General features: G+C 55.9%; 1 protein-coding gene across 4 annotated transcripts in view; it reads right to left on the reverse strand.

Annotated features, from left to right (window-relative positions):
- Window positions 1-17,241, reverse strand: part of PCDH1 (protocadherin 1) — a gene marked incomplete at its 3' end in the record, with an annotated part of 52,150 nt that overhangs the window by 22,299 nt on the left and 12,610 nt on the right. For all 4 annotated transcript variants that reach the window (XM_079319743.1, XM_079319745.1, XM_079319742.1 and 1 more), the window contains exon 4: window positions 2,396-2,615. In XM_079319743.1, the coding sequence (XP_079175869.1) occupies window positions 2,396-2,615 (220 nt within the window). The remainder of the gene's footprint in view (window positions 1-2,395; window positions 2,616-17,241) is intronic.

Here is a 17,241-nt window from a genome sequence, read left to right on the forward strand (position 1 = left end):
CAGGCTGGCGCTCGTGCTGCGGGATGGGGGTGCGGGATCCAGCGCGTCTCACGGTTTATCAGCAGGTCAAGAACAGCTTAGGCTGCCCAAAAAACCAAGATCTGATCTCTTTGAGGGGCTGGTGCTGCTGATGAAGCCAAGGACATGGGACGGTCCCCAAAAGGTCATGATGGTCCCACATCACTGGAGAGTCTTTGTGGGAAACAAGTCAAGATCCTTCTCTGGGCAAACAAGGAGCACAGAGGTGGATGTGCCACACCCCGGGCAGGGCACAGAGCAAACATAACTCTGGTGAGCTGGTCTAACACCCCCAGTGCCTCCTAATCCCAAATCACCTGTCCCAGGGCCAGGGTCCCCTCACAGATCCCTTTAGAGGATCATGACCCTGACCCCAGCTCTCAGGTCCCCTCTGGGCTGCCGTGCCAGATTATCTGCAGAGCACCAGCTCAGGGTAATGCTGGTGGATTCCTGAGAGCTGCCACAGCCTCTGCACCCAGCACAGGTCAGGACAGATGCTGGAGCCACTGGAGCCTGATTCCCAGCCTCTGTCATGGGAAGAGAGCCAAGACAGGACACTGTGGGGGGTGGAGAGGGTTGTGGTTACTCCCTGGGAGTCTCACACGTGGATCTGGTGGTGGATGGGTGTGGGTGATTCCTGTTCTCCTGAGAGGTGGACACACACAGGGCACCTTGTGCCAAGACAGGGAGCTGGTTTATAGGGGAGGTTTGGTAACTGTTCCTGGGGGCTCCAGGCTGTGTCCCTTGGCTTTCCTCAGTTCTGCTCATCCCTGTCGGGCACACAACAAACGTTCCAAGGAATAGCCCAAGAAAACCCTCTCTGCCCTCACCTTCTAGGTGCCCCTCTCTCTCCTCCCCCCTTTCTACTTTTAGCCCTGCTCCTCTCTCACCATCTCCAAGCTTCCTGTCACATTTCAGGGCTCAACCTTTCATCTCCAGGCCCATCACCCTCACTACCTCCATCATCTCATCCATGGGGCATCTCCCTGCTCACCACCCTTCCACCTCTTTTCCAAAGTTCTCAGGGAAGCCCAGTACTGCTCCTGTGTGCCAGGGCTCCAGGAATTGCTCCAAACTGCTCTTTCCAGGTGAGTGACTGGCACTTTTGGGGAGAAAGTGATCTGCACAAGGAGGATGCAACATGGATTTGGGAGCCCCACCATGCTTTGCTCCAATGGTTAAAACACAGAGAACGTCAGCATTACTCCAGGAATAACCTGGGAATTGGGAAGAAATGTTCCACTAGACCTGTCCAGTTCCACACTAGAGGGACCCAGCAGGTTTGCAGCTCCCTAAAAACCAGCTGAACATACGTTCAGCCGTCTTCCCACCACACACACACCTGTCCAAAATCAAGGAATCTCCCAGAAACAGGAGAAGACTCCAGGAGAACCCTCTGTCACCTCCTTCTCTTGCCTCCCAGAAGATTCTTTCACCCTGCCACCTCCACAGCCACCTCCCCTAGGGACACGAGCACAGAAGGCAGCAGGTACAGGAGAGAAGATGCTATGTGCACAGCCAGAGCCAAATCCAAGGAAGCAACGGGAGCTGGCCAGAGAAGACAGCTTGGGGGGTGGGCTGCAGCCAGGCAGGGCAGCACAGGGGCAGCACGAGCAGCACGACGGCGGGTGAAGCTGCATTGGGGCAGGGGGAGCAGCTGCGACACCACAGCCACCTCCAGGAGTGCTCAGGAAAAGCTGGACCCTGCCTGAGGGTGAAGGGACACGTCGCTCTGGGGTTTGCCACCACCACACCATGCTCGATGGGACTCCAGCCTGTGCCACTAAACCTGCTCTGCCCTCTGACCCCAGAACCTCCCAGAGCTCCCACCCCAAACACGCATGGGGAGCTCCAGCACACCCCAACCCCCCTGAGGTGAGGACAGGCACCCATGGGACCCCTGACTGCAGCACATGAGCTCCTCATGGGCTGGGGTGCAGCCCCTCTGCTGCCCCTGTGCTGCCATCACTGACCACCCTGCTGTGCCCTCTCTCTGCATCATTCCACACCCACCTGTCCCCTGCTGCACCCATTTCCTGCCACGCCCACCTGTCATCTGCCACACCCACCTTCCATCTGCCACACCCACCTGTCATCTGCCACACCCACCTCCTGCCACACCCACCTGTCTCCTAGACTCTTCCCATCCCACAGCTCACCCAGACCCCCCCTCCCTCCCCCACCTCTCCCCTCCCCACTGCTCCTTGCCACTCCCTTGCTTTGAGCCTCACCTGCTCCCCATCCCCCCATCCCCACCAAGCCGAGCGTGTCCCAGCCGAGCTCCACACCCCCCACCCCGGGGACACGGCTCGAGGAGGAGCAGGAGCCTGGGGGACAGGCACCAGGGGAGGGGACAGGCGCCGGGGCGGGCACGTACCGTTCTCGGGGTGCTCCATCTCCCCGATGCTGCCATCGGGCGTGGTGCGCTCGTAGTGGTCCTCGGGCAGGGCCAGGGGCCCGATGCGGGGCCCTGATGAGGATTTGCTGCTGGGGGTCTCAGATTCCTCCAGCCCGCTGTCGTAGTAGCTGTGCTGGGAGGGGTCCTGCAGGTCCTGAGCCTGGCTGGCTGCAGAGAACGTCACTCGGCGATGAGGTAACTGCAGACAAGAGAGAAAGTGTTGCAGCACCCGCCGGGCAGGTGAAGGCAAAGGGTGGGGTCATCCAGCCTGACCCCATCCTCATCCCCCAGAGCCATCCTGACCAGCACCAGGCTGCACCCCAGCACCCCAGGGAGCACAGTTTGGACAGTCCCTGTGCTCCCTGCTCCCTTCCCGGCTCTGTCCCAGCCTCTTCTGTCACCCACATGTCCCCTCCCATGGCAGGACAGCTCTGGACAGTTCCTCCCATCAGCACAGCCTCCTGAATCACTGTCCCCACCCTGGACCAGGATCCCCACTCGGGAGGTTCCCAATGCAACCCAGAGCCTCGCATGGCCATGGCCACCCCAAAACCTCTCTGGTGGCCAGCACAGAGCCACGGCCACATCCTCCCTCCCCCGCCAGCCCCTGGCCTGACCCCAGCTCCCATCCTCTGCATTCTCCACTCAGGGTCACCCCCAGCACCACTTTTGTGTTAAGCACACAAAACCCACTTTTGAACTTTGACAAAAAGTGGGTTCAAAGACCCCACTTCACACTTTCCCTCCCCAGCTCTGCCTCATGCTCCCTGCCAGCAGCCACTAAGCCACATCATTATCCCGCTCCAAATCCTTCCACCAAATCCTCCTTTGGTGTGATTACCGAGGAGGGGAGAGGGCAGCTCGAGTTCAGGGGGCAAGAGCAGGGAACGAAACGCAACCACCGAGAGCGAGAAAAAGCCACCACGACATTTCTCCACCAGAGCACAGGAAGAAGCCAAGACTGGAATTATCTGATGGGGATCTGAAGGTGATGAGGCGAGAGAGGAGCCAACACATTGTTTAGGCTGAATACCTTTTCTTTTTTTTTGTGCTGGTGTCTTTACTACAAATCAGTGGCAATCAGGCGTCCCACACACAGCGAGCACCGGCCAGGAAGGGGAAGGAATTGAGACGAACAGAGGGAAGGAACACAGAGGGAGCATTTAGATGAGCTGCTTTAAGGTTGGTTGGACCTGATTAAATTCACCACAGATGCTTAGAGACCTGATTTAAGTAACTTCAGAGCTGTTAGGGCTGCTTTTTTTTTTTTTTTTCCCCCAAGATTTTTTTTTTCCTGAAGAATTTGTAGAGAATCAGGGAGCTTCCAGAAGACTGGAAGCGAGCTAAAATAGCGCCTGTCTTTAATGATGAGAAAAAAGAAGAGCTGGAGAATTATAAAACAGTTAGCTTAATTTCAGTTCCTGGAAAAATACTGAAGCAGATAAAAGAACTCTTTGTAAGTACCTACAAGATAACAAGGAAATGAGTAACAGCCACTGTAGGTTTGTCACAAACAAACATGTCAAGCCATTGAACTCCTTCCTTTGAAAAGACAGCAAGCCTCGTGGAGGGAGGAGGAGCAGTAAATGTTCTAGCTCGACTTGAGGAAGTTTTTTTTTTTTTTTGACACTGTTTTAGCTGATTTTCTCATAAGTAATGCAAGCAAACAGTGGAGGTGCAGCACAGTGCATCCCTGCCTGGGTAATGTGGGTGCAAATCATTTGGAAAGTGTTATTCCCAAAGGAATCCTGCAGACAGCCTTTTCAGCTGGGATCATGGATCAAATTAAATCTCCACGTTGTGTCCCAAGTCCATTGCTGGGCTGTTTTTTCATTAACTGCTGATGTGACAGATGTGGGATGGATCTGCCACATCTGCACAGCTGGCTGAGGATCCCTGCACATCAGGGGCTGAGGATCCACCCACAGTGCCAACCTCCCACCCAAAAATGATCAGTGCTGGGATGTGTGAACAGGCTGGGGTGTGCCAACTCTGCTGGATGCCAGCAGGCTGAGCTGGGCACTGGTTTTGAGCAGAAGTATCCCACTTCAGCAGAGAAGCACAGACAAGCAGTCCTTAGAAACCATGACAAAATATTTCAAAAAAAGAGAGAAACTGGTTCAGGGAAGAGAAGGTTAAGGGTGGCAAAGGCTGGAAAGAAAAAGCCTCTGCTTGGGACCACTGGCAGATAGGAGGAGTGACCTCTTCCTGCAGCAGGCAAGACTGGGTTAATCACTATGGCAAGAAACCCACAGTGGCAGCTTTGGCCAAGTGCAATCACAGAATCGTGGCATGGTTTGAGCTGGAAGGGCCTTAGAGCTCATCTTATTCCACCCTGCCATGGGCAGGGACACCTTCCACTACCCCAGGTGGCTCCAAGCCCCCTCCAGCCTGGCCTTGGACGCTGCCAGGATGGGGCACAGGCACCCTGTGCCAGTGGGGTGTCAGAGCAGAGGGTGCCACCCCTGTCATTAGGGCACAGGGGAGCCCCTCTGGACAGGAGCTGAGGACAAGGCAGTGCTGCCTAGGTGCCTCTGGAGTCCCCTCCCAGCCCACAGGGATTGTGCAAACCCTCTGCACCCTGTCCACCTAGCTGAAACCAATTTCCTGCCTTCCCATAGCCCATCCTGATCTCCGGTCTCCTGCTTTCCCTCCGTGCTTGCACACAAGCCAGGCTCCTCAGGGTGCTGTGATAACACGAATAAACAACCTCCCAAATCCTGTGACAGCCACCATCCCACCCCCCTCCCCGGGGGGCTCCGTCCAAACAGCAGCAGCGCTTTTACCTGAGAAACACCTCCTTTAAATGTCACCTCCAAAGGGCTCCTCTCACTGCAGGGCTCCCAAGCCCTGTCCCCCACAGCCCCACAAGGACTGCCCCCCTCCCTCTGTGCCCTGGGAAGATCTCCACCTGCACAGCCCCGTGCTGGAGCCATGGAAAGGCACGGAATCAATTTTTCTGCCCCTGACTCGCAGAAATTGGGTTTGGTGTGACCTTTCTGGGGGAGGTTAAAGAGCCTTTGAGCAGGCAGCAGCCTCTGCACAAGGAGCTGCTTGTGCAGCGCAATCAGAACAGCAGAGCCTTCTGTTTGAGGAGTCAAACACAGCAGGTCCAAGTCACAACCTGCAAACAGCAAATCTGGTTCTGGGCGCTCGTCTTGGCTTGCCCCAGTTTTACCCTGTTCCTCATCAGATGTGACCTCTGCAGGTGCCATCTCACCAGGGCTTCCTTCCTTCCTGCCCCTCCAACCTCACAGGTTTTGCCATCTGAGGTCTGTGCCAGCCTCTTAACCCTGAGCTGCTCCTGCAGCGTGACCCTTGAATCCACGTTCAGGTCGGCACTTCCCAGGGTATCAGCCAGCATTCCCTGTTTCTCCATTCAAAATGCACTTTGTTTAAATGGTTTACCAGGCAATCTGGATTGCTCTGCATGACTGCTCTGTCCCCAGCACCGTCTCCCACTCCACCAATCTCCGTGGCAGCCGCAGGTTTATCAGCAGTGATTTTAGATTTCCTTCCAGACCATTGATTGCGGCGCTGAATGGCAGTGGCGGCTCCAGGAGAACCTCGCTCCACGAGGAATCCCAGCCAAGCTTCCCTTCTCCAAGCCCTGGATAAACCAGTTCTGCCTCACAATGCCCTGCTGGGAATCCCAGAACCCCAGGTTGGAAAAGCCCTCCAAGGTGCCTGATCCCCAGCCCAGGGCATCAAGTGCTACATCCAGGTGTTCTTGGACACCTCCAAACCTCCCTGGGCAGCTCCTTCCAATGCCTGAACACCTTTTCCATGGAGAAATCCCACATAATGTCCAACCTCAGAGCAATATCCATGCAAAATAAAAATAAAAATAATGATAAAATCCCCGTTATCAAATGGGTGCATCCATCAGTCTCTGTACCCAACACAAACCAGCTCTGCCTCTCCAGCCCTGCAGGAATGCCTGGAGCAGCCCTTGCTCCCCACGGAGGCCAGGACTATGCCTAAGGAAAGGTTTAAAAGCCAGACCTGTCACGTAATGCCAGTGCCCAGTGTCCCCTGCCATCAGCCATAGTGACTGACGTCAGTGCTATTTCCATCAGCCATTCCCTGCTTTAGCCATTAATCCAGTTGTTCCCTGGGGCTGCCGAGGACACTGAGCACTGCACAGCCCCAGCCAGCTCTTCCAGCTGCTCGTGGCATCACTGCCCTCCCAGCCTGCCCATCCCAGGCTCCACAGCTCCATGGACACCTCTGGAGCAGAGAGATCCCACCCTTTGGTTAATTACTCCGTTCAATTATGTCAAATATCTGTATTTGGAATGCCTTTGTTGGTTCCCAACACATGGGCAGATCCCACATCCTACGCTGTTATGTCTCAGCCCAAATTGCTCCAACTATTTAGTCAATACTCTTGCATTTTTCTCCATAATTAACAATTTTGCAATCTCCACTTGGAATTGACAGTTCCTGAATTCCACCTTTTCCCAGCACATTTTTTAAAGTACGCATTGTGTTGACTTTGTAATAATTGATTTTCCCCCAATGTCTTTGGCTTTGCTTGTTAATTTCCTACCCTCCAGAACAACTCATTTCTCCTAATTGCTGTAACTCCCTCCTTTTACCCCCAGTATTTATTGGTTTCCTACTTCCAACTGCTGCCACTGTGCTGGAATGGGATTTGGGGCAGAGCTGTTTTCTCAGCTCAGAAATTGTGGCTTTGGGTAAAAAAAAAAAATACATTTTCAGGGCTCCCCAGTGCTAGCTGTGATATTTCTGATGGGGAAACTTGTGCCACATCTGAGGGACAGACAGAGCCCCTGTCCCCACCCCGCAGGGATGTTCATCCCCAGGAAAATCCTGCAGGTTCCATGCTGACACAGCTCAGGGATTTTTCCCGAGGAGGAATCACTGGCAGCTCTCCCTCTGATGCCCCCATCCTCTGTGAAGTGTTCTCCTGCCTTTTGGAGTCCGTGCCTGCTCTGGCCTCTGCAGATTCCAGCAGCAATGAACTCCCAGCCCATGTGCTCTCTGGAAAAGCTCTTCCCTTTGCTGCTGCCTCTCTGCCTGCTCACTTTGCCTTGAACTTCTCCTACCCTGCAGGGTTGTGAGGGAACAGCAGTAATTGCTCCTCGCTCTGCCCCTTTCCAGTTCCACAAATCCAGGCTGCATCCTGCTCTGCCAGGTCCTCCTGCAGACACCGGGCAGGTCTGGCTGGCCCTGCTGCCTTTCCCTGTTCCCATTCCACCACTGCTGCCCTTCCCTGTGTCAATTCCAGCTCTTCCCCAGTTTTCCAGCCACAGGAAAGCCATCCCCAAACCCTCAGCTCCACTTTTGGAGTCCATCTGGCAGTAGCAGGAACTTGTTTTGGTGAGGAATTTTCATGGGCTGACCCCGACTTTCTTGGTGCTGGCTGCACATCCCAAACCACCCCCAACACCAATCCCTGGCTGTGCTGATTCCTTCTGCCATGAGGGCATGCTAGGAAAAATTCTACTGGGAGAAATTTCTTCATGGAAAAGGTGGTCAGGCATTGGAAGGAGAGTGGTGGAATCCTCATTCCAAGGAACAAACTGGAGGTGGCACTCAGTGCTCTGGGCTGGGTGACATCAAATCTTGATGCTCTTGGAGGTTTTTTTCCAACCTTAATGATTCCATGAGGATTCCCACTCATGGATGCTGGATGGGGCTAAGGGGACCCTGCACTCCTCAGCCCCTCTGCTCCCTCCTGCGTCTTCCTTCCCTTGTTCAAACATCTCCAGCTCCCACCAGGACCTGCACCAGGCTGATGCAGGCAAACTGAACCCAGGGAAAACAAACTCAGCAGTGCCAGCAGTGCCAGGAATTTGGGCTGTCACCATGTCCCCACAAACCCACAGCACCACCACCTGTGCAGAGGGCAGGGACCGAGCAGCAGGAGTAATTCCATTGTTCACAAAGGAAACCATAAAATCCACCCTGGGCACCCTTTTCCTGCTGGCAGGGACGGAGGGGAGCCACCCTGCTCCCCCTCCCCGAGCACAGTGGGGAAAATCCAACCCTTGTTAACCAGCTCGCTGCTGATCCCAAAGCAGGATCCACTCCAGGGCTCCTCTGGCAGCTTCTGAGCCTCCCCACACGCCAGAATCCTCCTTCCAGGCAGCTGCCAAAGGAGCTGCTTCCCCAACAGCCGCCACAATGCAGCAACTCACAGGGCCGGGAGTGAAAGGCAATGTCAGAGCCAGCGCCCGGAATATCAAAATAAGTGACAAGGGAGCCATTGTGGCACGGGAGCTGCTCAACTTCAGACGGATTCATGAACCCCTCTCCCTTACAAACCAACCTGGGGCCATGCAACATCCCTGGGCACGGAGAGGAAGAGAGAAAGATAAGTCCAGGGACCGTGTTTGGAATGACCCAGAGCCAGTTTTCCGTGGGTGGAGGCTTGGGAATGATTTGCTTTGCTCCGGTGCAGTGCAGCACAGCCTTAGGAGCAGCAGGCTGAGGGGAATGCTATGTCCATGGAAACCAGGGCAGGCCTGGAGGAAAGCTGGAGCTGAATTGCCAAAACCACACAGGGCAACGCTCAAGCTCCAGGAAACAGGACACAGGCTCAGCTCGTCCATTTTACAGCTCGTGTGAGCCACGAGAGCTTCTGCTGCCGGGCTGGGGTGAGGGTGGAGCTGAGACAGCTCTTCCCATCCTTTTCCATGACCCCCCAGCAGCACATTGTGCAGCTACTGCACTGATTTTTGGAGGAGAAGCCCCCAAGAGCCCTCTCTGCTTGTTCTGCACTCACCCTGCAGGTGATGGGAAGAGCTCAGGGCGTCTCCTGGCATGGCAGCACCCTGAGGGACAAGGGACAAGGGGCAAGGCAAGCACTGCTCTGGATTGGTGTCACCTCCTGGCATCTACAGTTCCCCTCTGCCCCTGCCTTTGGTGGCCTGGGGGTCCTGTGTGCCCCAGGGGTCCCTCCCTGCCCTGCCCCAGCATCTCCAGGTGCTCAGGTGGTTAAGCAGAGCTGCATTCCCAGGATGCACAACACGAAGGAATCGAGGGAAGGGATCAGGTCCACGGGCTCTGCCTGCTTTGGACAAGGGAGGGAGATGCTCAGACCCATCTCCAGGCCAAGATGTGGCCTGTGCACACCTGTGACACCCGTCCTGCATTCAAAACACTCCTTCAGGCCCTCCCAAGATTTTGTCCCTGAAGGTGGTGCCTCCCAAAGAACCCTTACAATTCTGGAGCACAGTTAAAGGCCCAAATCTGTGACCTGCCAGTCACATTACTGGGGTCACCCCACCACAGCCACTGGGGTCCCAGAGGGCACATCAGCCATGGGGTGACAGCTCTGGTCTCTGGTGCTCACGGGGTCTGGGGTGGTGGCTGTGTCTGCATCTGCCTGTAAACCCCTGCTCCCAACAACCCACTGCTGACAAACCAGAGGAGGAATCCACAACCAGAGCAAAAACAAGCGGGAATCCATGGAATCCCACCTCCCAAACCCAGGTACCACCCCAAAAAAGCACCTGCTCCCCCTCCTGAGTGGCTGCTCAGCTGACAATTAGCGAGTGCTGACCTTGCAGTCAGCAGAGCCAGTCTCCAAGTCCTGCCGAAATAATGATAGCAGAGCAGCCAGCCTCAAATGGACATCAGCTCCCGAGGCACTATTTAATGAATAAATCCAGGGAAAATGCGGCCTGACTCCACATAGGTGCCCTGAAGCCTCCTGAAATTTGCATGATGCTCAAAGAAGCCGCCAAAGCCCGGTGCCAACCTGCCTGGTCAGATCGAATTTATCTAACTCAGAGCAAGATCTAACGCAATTAGAAACCCATTTAGGCAGCCTGGGGACAGAGCCTGCCCAACCTCAGCCTATCCCAGCTCTGAGCCCACCCAGGAGGTGCCATTTGGCTTTTCTTTGGGTGAAATGAAGACGGGCAAGGAAAATACGGAAATAAATCATCGAAAGGGTGAACGGTAAAATCGAAAGGGGTCATAATCTTTATGGAATGATGGCTAAATTGGCCTGGCCATGCTGTCCTGGAATGCCTGTCAGCATCCAGCTGATAATGGAGCCATTCTGGAGATGGTTGGTGTGGAGTGGAAATTGCCCTGGACTCAGCAGGAGGCCTCATAATCACGTTAAAACCATCTGAAGATCCCAGGGAGAAAAAGCTTCCAGGACTGGGAGCAACACTTGAATAAAACCCTCGAGGAATCCAACAGCTGCAGAGTGGGAAAATAATGCTGGGAAAATAATGAGCTAATCTGGCTCCCAGTTGCACCCAGTGGAGCTGACAGGGAGTGTTGAAGGCTCTGGGGAGAGCAGGGGGTCTAAAGCTGTAGACTCAGGGCTCTCTATTAAACAACAGAAAAAAAATAAGACAACCAAGAATGCTTCCATGGAAGCCTTTCCACAGAAAAGCTGTCAATTTGCTGAAATCAGATCATTATTCAAGCGAGCTCCTTGTTTCAGAGATGGGGTGTGGGGGGGGTGGATCTTTGCTGACACGTGAAAATGAAAAAATGATGCTCTTGCAAAGGTACCTTTCACTCCAGGACTCCAGCCAAGTATTAATTATGGAGCTCAACTCAAAAAGGTCAGGCAGAATCATGCCTTTAGAAATTACTAGCAAAAAAAATATTTATATATAATATATATTCTGATTGACTTGGGAAAAAGGGGGAAAAACTGTCAGTTCTTCCTGATTTGCTTCCAAATTGAAAATTTTCCTCTGAGGGCAAACCTGTTTTGCAACCAGCTCTGCTTCCACAGGCAAAGGGCAGCAGCTTTTCCTGTTTGCCCAAGGATTTGTGCCTGTTCTAGAGGTCTGGGCACCCACACACTGCAGAGATGGGCAGAGCCCTCACTTTAGTGGTCTGCACCTCCCCATGAATGGAGATACCAGGTGAGACAAACCTTCCTTTGGAGACATCAAACAGGTAGGACAAGTCATGGGAAGGCTTCTTAGGGCCACTGATTTCACCTGCACTGCCCTAATTCCCATTCCCACTGGCACAGGACCCCTGGAATGGATGAGCTCCTCAAACCCCAGGATTGCTGTCACATCCTTGGCCAAACCAGATCCTGGCTCCAGACAAATTTCCAGCATATTAGCAAAGGTTTCTGAGCTGTCTAGGCAAGAAACGCCCTGATAGTCCCTAATAAATTGTCATCCACTTGAAATCCCTGGGAAAAAACCCACCCCAGCTTCTCCAGGCACTCACAGAGCCTGGAATCACAACACCCCAAAAGATCTTGCCCACGCATGAAGAGCAAAGGGCTCTTCCAACCCGAAACATCAGTTTTGCTTTCCATGGGGCTCGAGTGCTTTTGATGAACAAGCAGGAAGATGAATGGATGAGTGTGAGGGGAACATCCCACATCACTCCAGGATACTTCCAGCAGGATCTCAGTCCAGAGCTCAGCCACGAGGTGAGCAGGGCCAGATCTCTGCTGAGCACCAGGGAGATGGCAGGATGTGAAAACCAGGCCACGTGGGAGCAAAATAGCTGCAGGCTCCCAGGTTGCTGGGGCCTTTCAAGATGTCTCTGAGGAGCTGAATCAGGGCAGGCTGCTCTGACAGCTCCAGAGCAGGATCAGCTCCCAGGGAGAGAGGGGGGATTCGCTGCCCTCCCCAGAGCACAGCTCAGGATTTTGATGGAACCTGCCAGCATCCCCACCTGCAGATGGGAGATCAGAGAGGGTGTTGTGCAAGCCAGGAGGAGCTCAGGAGGATGTTTACATCCTGGGAAAGGGGCATCTTCAGGGATCTGTGGGCAGGATCCACAAGGCTGGCTGTGAGTGCCACAGGGATGGAAATGATGAGGTGCTGGAGCTCTCTCCTGCTCTCCTGGCAGGTCACAACCCACGCTCCCACCACAAACGCACCCACGCTTCCCTGCCAGCAGCTGAAGGGCTGAGGCAGTAAACAGCTTCCAACACACAAGGCATTGATACAAAACAACCAGGAATGTTTTTTTTTTAAGGGATCTGGGGGAGTTGTTTTCTTTCTGCTCCTCTGCCTGACCTCCTCTTCCTCTCAAGAGGGTTGGGTTGGGAATCACGCTGGGAAAAGAAGCCTTTACTCCAGGTAGGATTTGGAAACCAGGTCCTCAAGGGTGCAGACACCTCCAGAAAAGTTCGGAAAGTCAGAGAATGGAATCATGGAGTGGTTTGAGTTGGAAGGAACCTTAAAGCTCATCTGATTCCACCCCATGCCATGGGCAGGGACACTTTCCACTGTCCCAGGGTGCTCCAAACCCTGTCCAGCCTGGCCTTGGGCACTGCCAGGGATCCAGGGGCAGCCACAGCCCTGTGCCAGCCTTGCCCACCCTGCCAGGGAACAATTCCTGCCCAAAATCCCATCTAAATTTCTCCTCTTTTAGTTTAAAAGAGTTTCCCTTGTCCTATCACTCTCTGCCTGTGTAAAATCTCTCTCCATCTTTTTTGTGGCTGCCCTTGAGGTACAGAAAGGGTCAGGACAAAGGACAAAGTCAAGGAAGGACCTTTTGGGTGAAGCTGAGTGACTCTGAGCTGCAGGTCTGGCTCCAGAGGTGAAGCCAAGGCTGAGCTTCACCCAGGTTGGACTGGTGGATTATTCAGCCACAGTCAGAGGTGACAAGAAAAGGGGCACCAAGATGCCAGGGGTGACCTCCTCACCCCTGTTCAACCCTGCTGTGCCTCAGCTGAGCTGTCTGTGCTTTCTGGGGTGCTGAAGGGTGGGGGCACTGCAGGAAGAGCCTCTTTGGGAACAATCTCCACTGACCATCTTGGTTTCTGCCAGGAGCAGAGCTGGTGGTGCAATGGCAGCACAGCCTGCCCTGGGGATGGGCCGTGCCCAGGGCTCCTGGCAGGTGCTCTCACAGGACAGGGGAGGGGCAGGAAGGTGATTTGGGCCTGGCACAGGGCTCAGCATTCCAAAGGATGTGCCAACCAGCGGGACATTTGCCAGGGCACCACGGGGGCTGTGTCCAACACCCCACAAACCATGAAGGAGCTCTTTGGGGCCTGCCCTGACATGGGGGGATTCACTCTGGGGGTCCTGGCTGGACACCAGAGCACTGCAGCCACCCCTTTGCTGCTGTCCCACAGCTCCCAGGGCAGCCCTCCCCAACTCCAGCCACTCTTTGCCCTTTGCTCCAGGCATTCCTGAGCCCTTGTTCCCTCCACAACACCCTGTCCTACATCCTGCACCCTCTCATTACTCCAACCTCCTTCCACCCTATCCCAGAACATCTCAGAACATCCCACCTCTGTCCTCACCCAGGAACACCCCACCCCTCCACCCCCTCCAGCTGCATCCCACCCTCTGTGCTTCACCTCATCCACAGCCTCTGGTGCTCTGCGGGCTGAGGGGCCACCGAGGACACGCAGGGACCACGGGGACCACAGGGATCACGGGGACACACAGGGACCACAGGGACCACGGGGACCACAGGGACACATAGGGACCACGGGGACACACAGGGACCATGGGGACACACAGGGACACACAGGGACCACGGGGACACACAGGGACCATGGGGACACACAGGGACCATGGGGACCACAGAGACCATGGGGACACACAGAGACCATGGGGACACACAGAGACACACAGGGACACACAGGGACACACAGGGACCATGGGGACACACAGGGACACACAGGGACCACAGGGACACTCGCTGTGCCAGCCCCAGGTTGTGCCCCAGGATCTGGGTGCCGGGTGAAGCAGCCTGCAGGGCTGGGCCCTGCTCCAGGGAACAGTACTGCAGCTGAGAGCCCGGCCGAGCGGGCAGAGCAGTGCTGGGAATATCAATCAGGGAGGCTTGGAGCTGCACACACAGCCAGGGCTTTCATCCCCCAGGATCCACAGCTCGGCCAGCCAGGGGCTCAGCCCTGCATCCCTCTGTGCTGGGGCCAGCAGAGACTGGGGAAAGATCAGGAGAGAGGGTGGAGAGGAGCTGACACGGTTGTGGAAGCAGCAGGAAGATTTGAGGGGGGAAAGGAGGAGCTCCCCAGATCCAGACTAGGAAAGGCCAATGCTGGCTCCAAAGGCAGCAGGCAGGGAAGAGGCTGAGTCTGGGAGGGGGAGAGGAAGAGAAGGGCAGGGAGGAATGGCAAGAGGGGAACTGGGCAGGGATGTCACCCAGCCCCAGGAAAGGAGCACAGGCTGGGTGAGCCTTCCGGGGAGAAAGGATGAGGTCCCCAGTGCTGGTGGGGCCAGGGACAGCCAGGCAGGAGAGACTGATGACCTCCCTGAGGGGTTAGGGACAGTAAGTGCCACCACCTCCTCACAGACACTACCTACAGTACTGTCACCTGGCCAAGGTTGCCCACCCTGCTGACACCTGCTGTCACTGTGCCCACCCCACTGCCACCCCCCACACAGCACAGCCTGTACACAGCCCTGTGCCCCTCTCCCTGGGGCTGTGCACCCCCTGTGCCACCTCCTGCCACAGTCCAAGCTGCACAGTCCCCACTGCCACCTCCTTGGGAACAGCGCTGTGCCACCATCTCCCTGGGGAGACTTTGGCTGCATCCCCTGCATCCCCTCCCCCTGACACACAGCCTGTACGTGTGTCCCTGCCACCCCTTGTCACCGTGCTGCCCTCTGTGCCACCCCCACAGGGTGCTGGCAGTGAGCATCCCGCTGTCACCTCCCACGCAGGGGTGCAGGCTGGGTGCACCCGCTGTCACCTCCCCCTGCAGCACAGCCTGGCACACCCACGCTGCCTCTGGCTGCACATCCAGCCTGTACTCTCCTTCCACGGCTGAAGCTACTCATTTTTGAGATCCCAAACACCCCACGGTGCTCTCACTCCCTGCCATCACCCCAAGTCCCCAGCACAGACGTGCCAGGAGCCACCACACCTTCCTGCCTTGCCCTGGTGACCTCAGCATCCTCACAATGCCCCCGCTCCCCACCCTGCTCTGTGCTCCCCAGGCACCCCAGGGATGCTCCCAAGCTGCTGGGCTGTGACACAGCCACTCTTCTCAGCAGGTCAGGGATCCCCAGCCCCTCAACCACACCTCTCTCATTCGGTGTCAGCCCGGCAGAGCCAAATCTGAGCCAAGCCCAGTCGACCCCAGGAGCAGTGCAGAGGAACTGCTCCCAGCACAGCGTCTCTCCGAAACTGGGGAAAAGCAGGGCAGGTCCCCCATGAACCCTCAGCTCCATCTGCAGCTCCTTGCTGGATCCATTTATCAGCTCATTCCACGTGAACGACCTTGAGAAAACCCACTGACCCAGGACAGTGGGAGACTTTCCCAGACATCTGCCAGCACCTAAACCTGCAATTTATGGAGACTCGGAGCTAAATTCTCGAACAAGACGATTTCATTTCTATCCATTACAGCTACAATATTCCTCTCCTCCCCTCCCGCAGAGAGTAATTAACGCTGCACCGTGCTCCGAGCCCGCGGGCAGGTGCAGGAGCCTCTGCTGAGCTCCCTCAGCTTCACACCGCTCCAGCCGCCTTCCCGGGTGCTGGGGGGCTGTAAGGACCCGGGACACTCCTTGGGAAAGGATGTAGGATAAAGGATAAAGTAGAAAAGGATGGAGCCTGGGAGCCGGGCAGAAGAAAGAGCCGCTCCCCACGCCAGCGCCTGAGTTCTCACCCCAGGCTCATCAAAGAGCTGCAGAGGACGAGGAAGGAAGGGAAACTTCTCTTAGAAAGTTCCCAAAGGGTAGCAGATAGCAGGGCTGAGCCAAGCCCCCAGACTGCCCTGCCCAGCCCTGCGGGGAGCAGTTACTGAGGTGGTTGCTGGTGTCTCCTTTCCTCCTCTGCAGCCATCGCATCTCCCCGCGGGTCCCAGCCCTGCCTGCCCAGGAGGCCCAGACACTTCCTGGATGGTTCAAGATAAAACCTTATGCTGTTAGCAAAACAAACGAGGAGGCTGTGAGAGCCAAGGCTGGCACAGGGCTCAAACCACCGAAGCCAGAACCACTGGTTTCCCCGGCTGATCTAATCTCTCCCAGCGCCAGAGCTCCTCGGCCCCGGCAGCCACCGGAGGCCCTGGGGAAGAGGTGAACTGGTGTGACAGGAGCAGGGATGGGTGCCCCAGTCTGGAAGAACAACCAGGAGAAACAGGAATGGGTGGCCAGGGAGAGGGTCCCTGAGGTGGGATATGGGATGGTGGGACAGGGGTGTTGGACTGTTCCTGCCTACCAGGATCCATCTTTTCTCCAAACAGCTGGAGACAAAACCTCGAGCAAGCCCCACGGCATTGGCATCACCCCATCCACCCCGCCAGGAGATCCCACACAGGGCAGAGCCACTGGGCTCCAGCAAGTCTTCCTGAGAGGATCTTCCTTCCCATGGCCTCCTGGGGTGGGGGAGTGCTGGGATCTGGGCGCTGCTGACACGCTCCATCTGCACCACGTGCGCCCTCATTGCAGCACTGCGGCGGCTGCCAGCCCGCCCGGGGGATTTGGGTCAGGCACGGGGATCCGGCTGTGGGACCTGGGTGTGGCTCAGGAGGATGTGGGGATCAACCAGGGGAAGCTTGGAGGGAGGATGTTGGTGTGAAATGAAATGAAAGCTGGGCAGTCTGGGCCGTGGTTCAGACTGTGTCCACATCCACACGTGTGTGTGTGTGTGTGTGTGTGTGTGTGTGTGTGTGTGTGTGTGCAGGTGTTGGGAGCCCTGTCCTGCAGGAACATCTTCACAGGGCCAGGTGGTGACTGGACATGGGACACATCAGCCTGGGGATGAAGGGTCAGCACCATGAGGCCTCTGGAATGACCATGCTGGGGTGTGGTGGAGCATTTGTGGAGATGGCCAGCCCATAGGAGCATCACTTCTGGCCTCCTCACAGGGCCTGGGTGCTCCAGTGGCCAAGGGCATGGAAAATATGCCTGGGAAATTGCTGGGAATGA

This window comes from Erithacus rubecula, assembly GCF_903797595.1.
Source record: "Erithacus rubecula genome assembly, chromosome: 16".
Taxonomy (NCBI): domain Eukaryota; kingdom Metazoa; phylum Chordata; class Aves; order Passeriformes; family Muscicapidae; genus Erithacus; species Erithacus rubecula.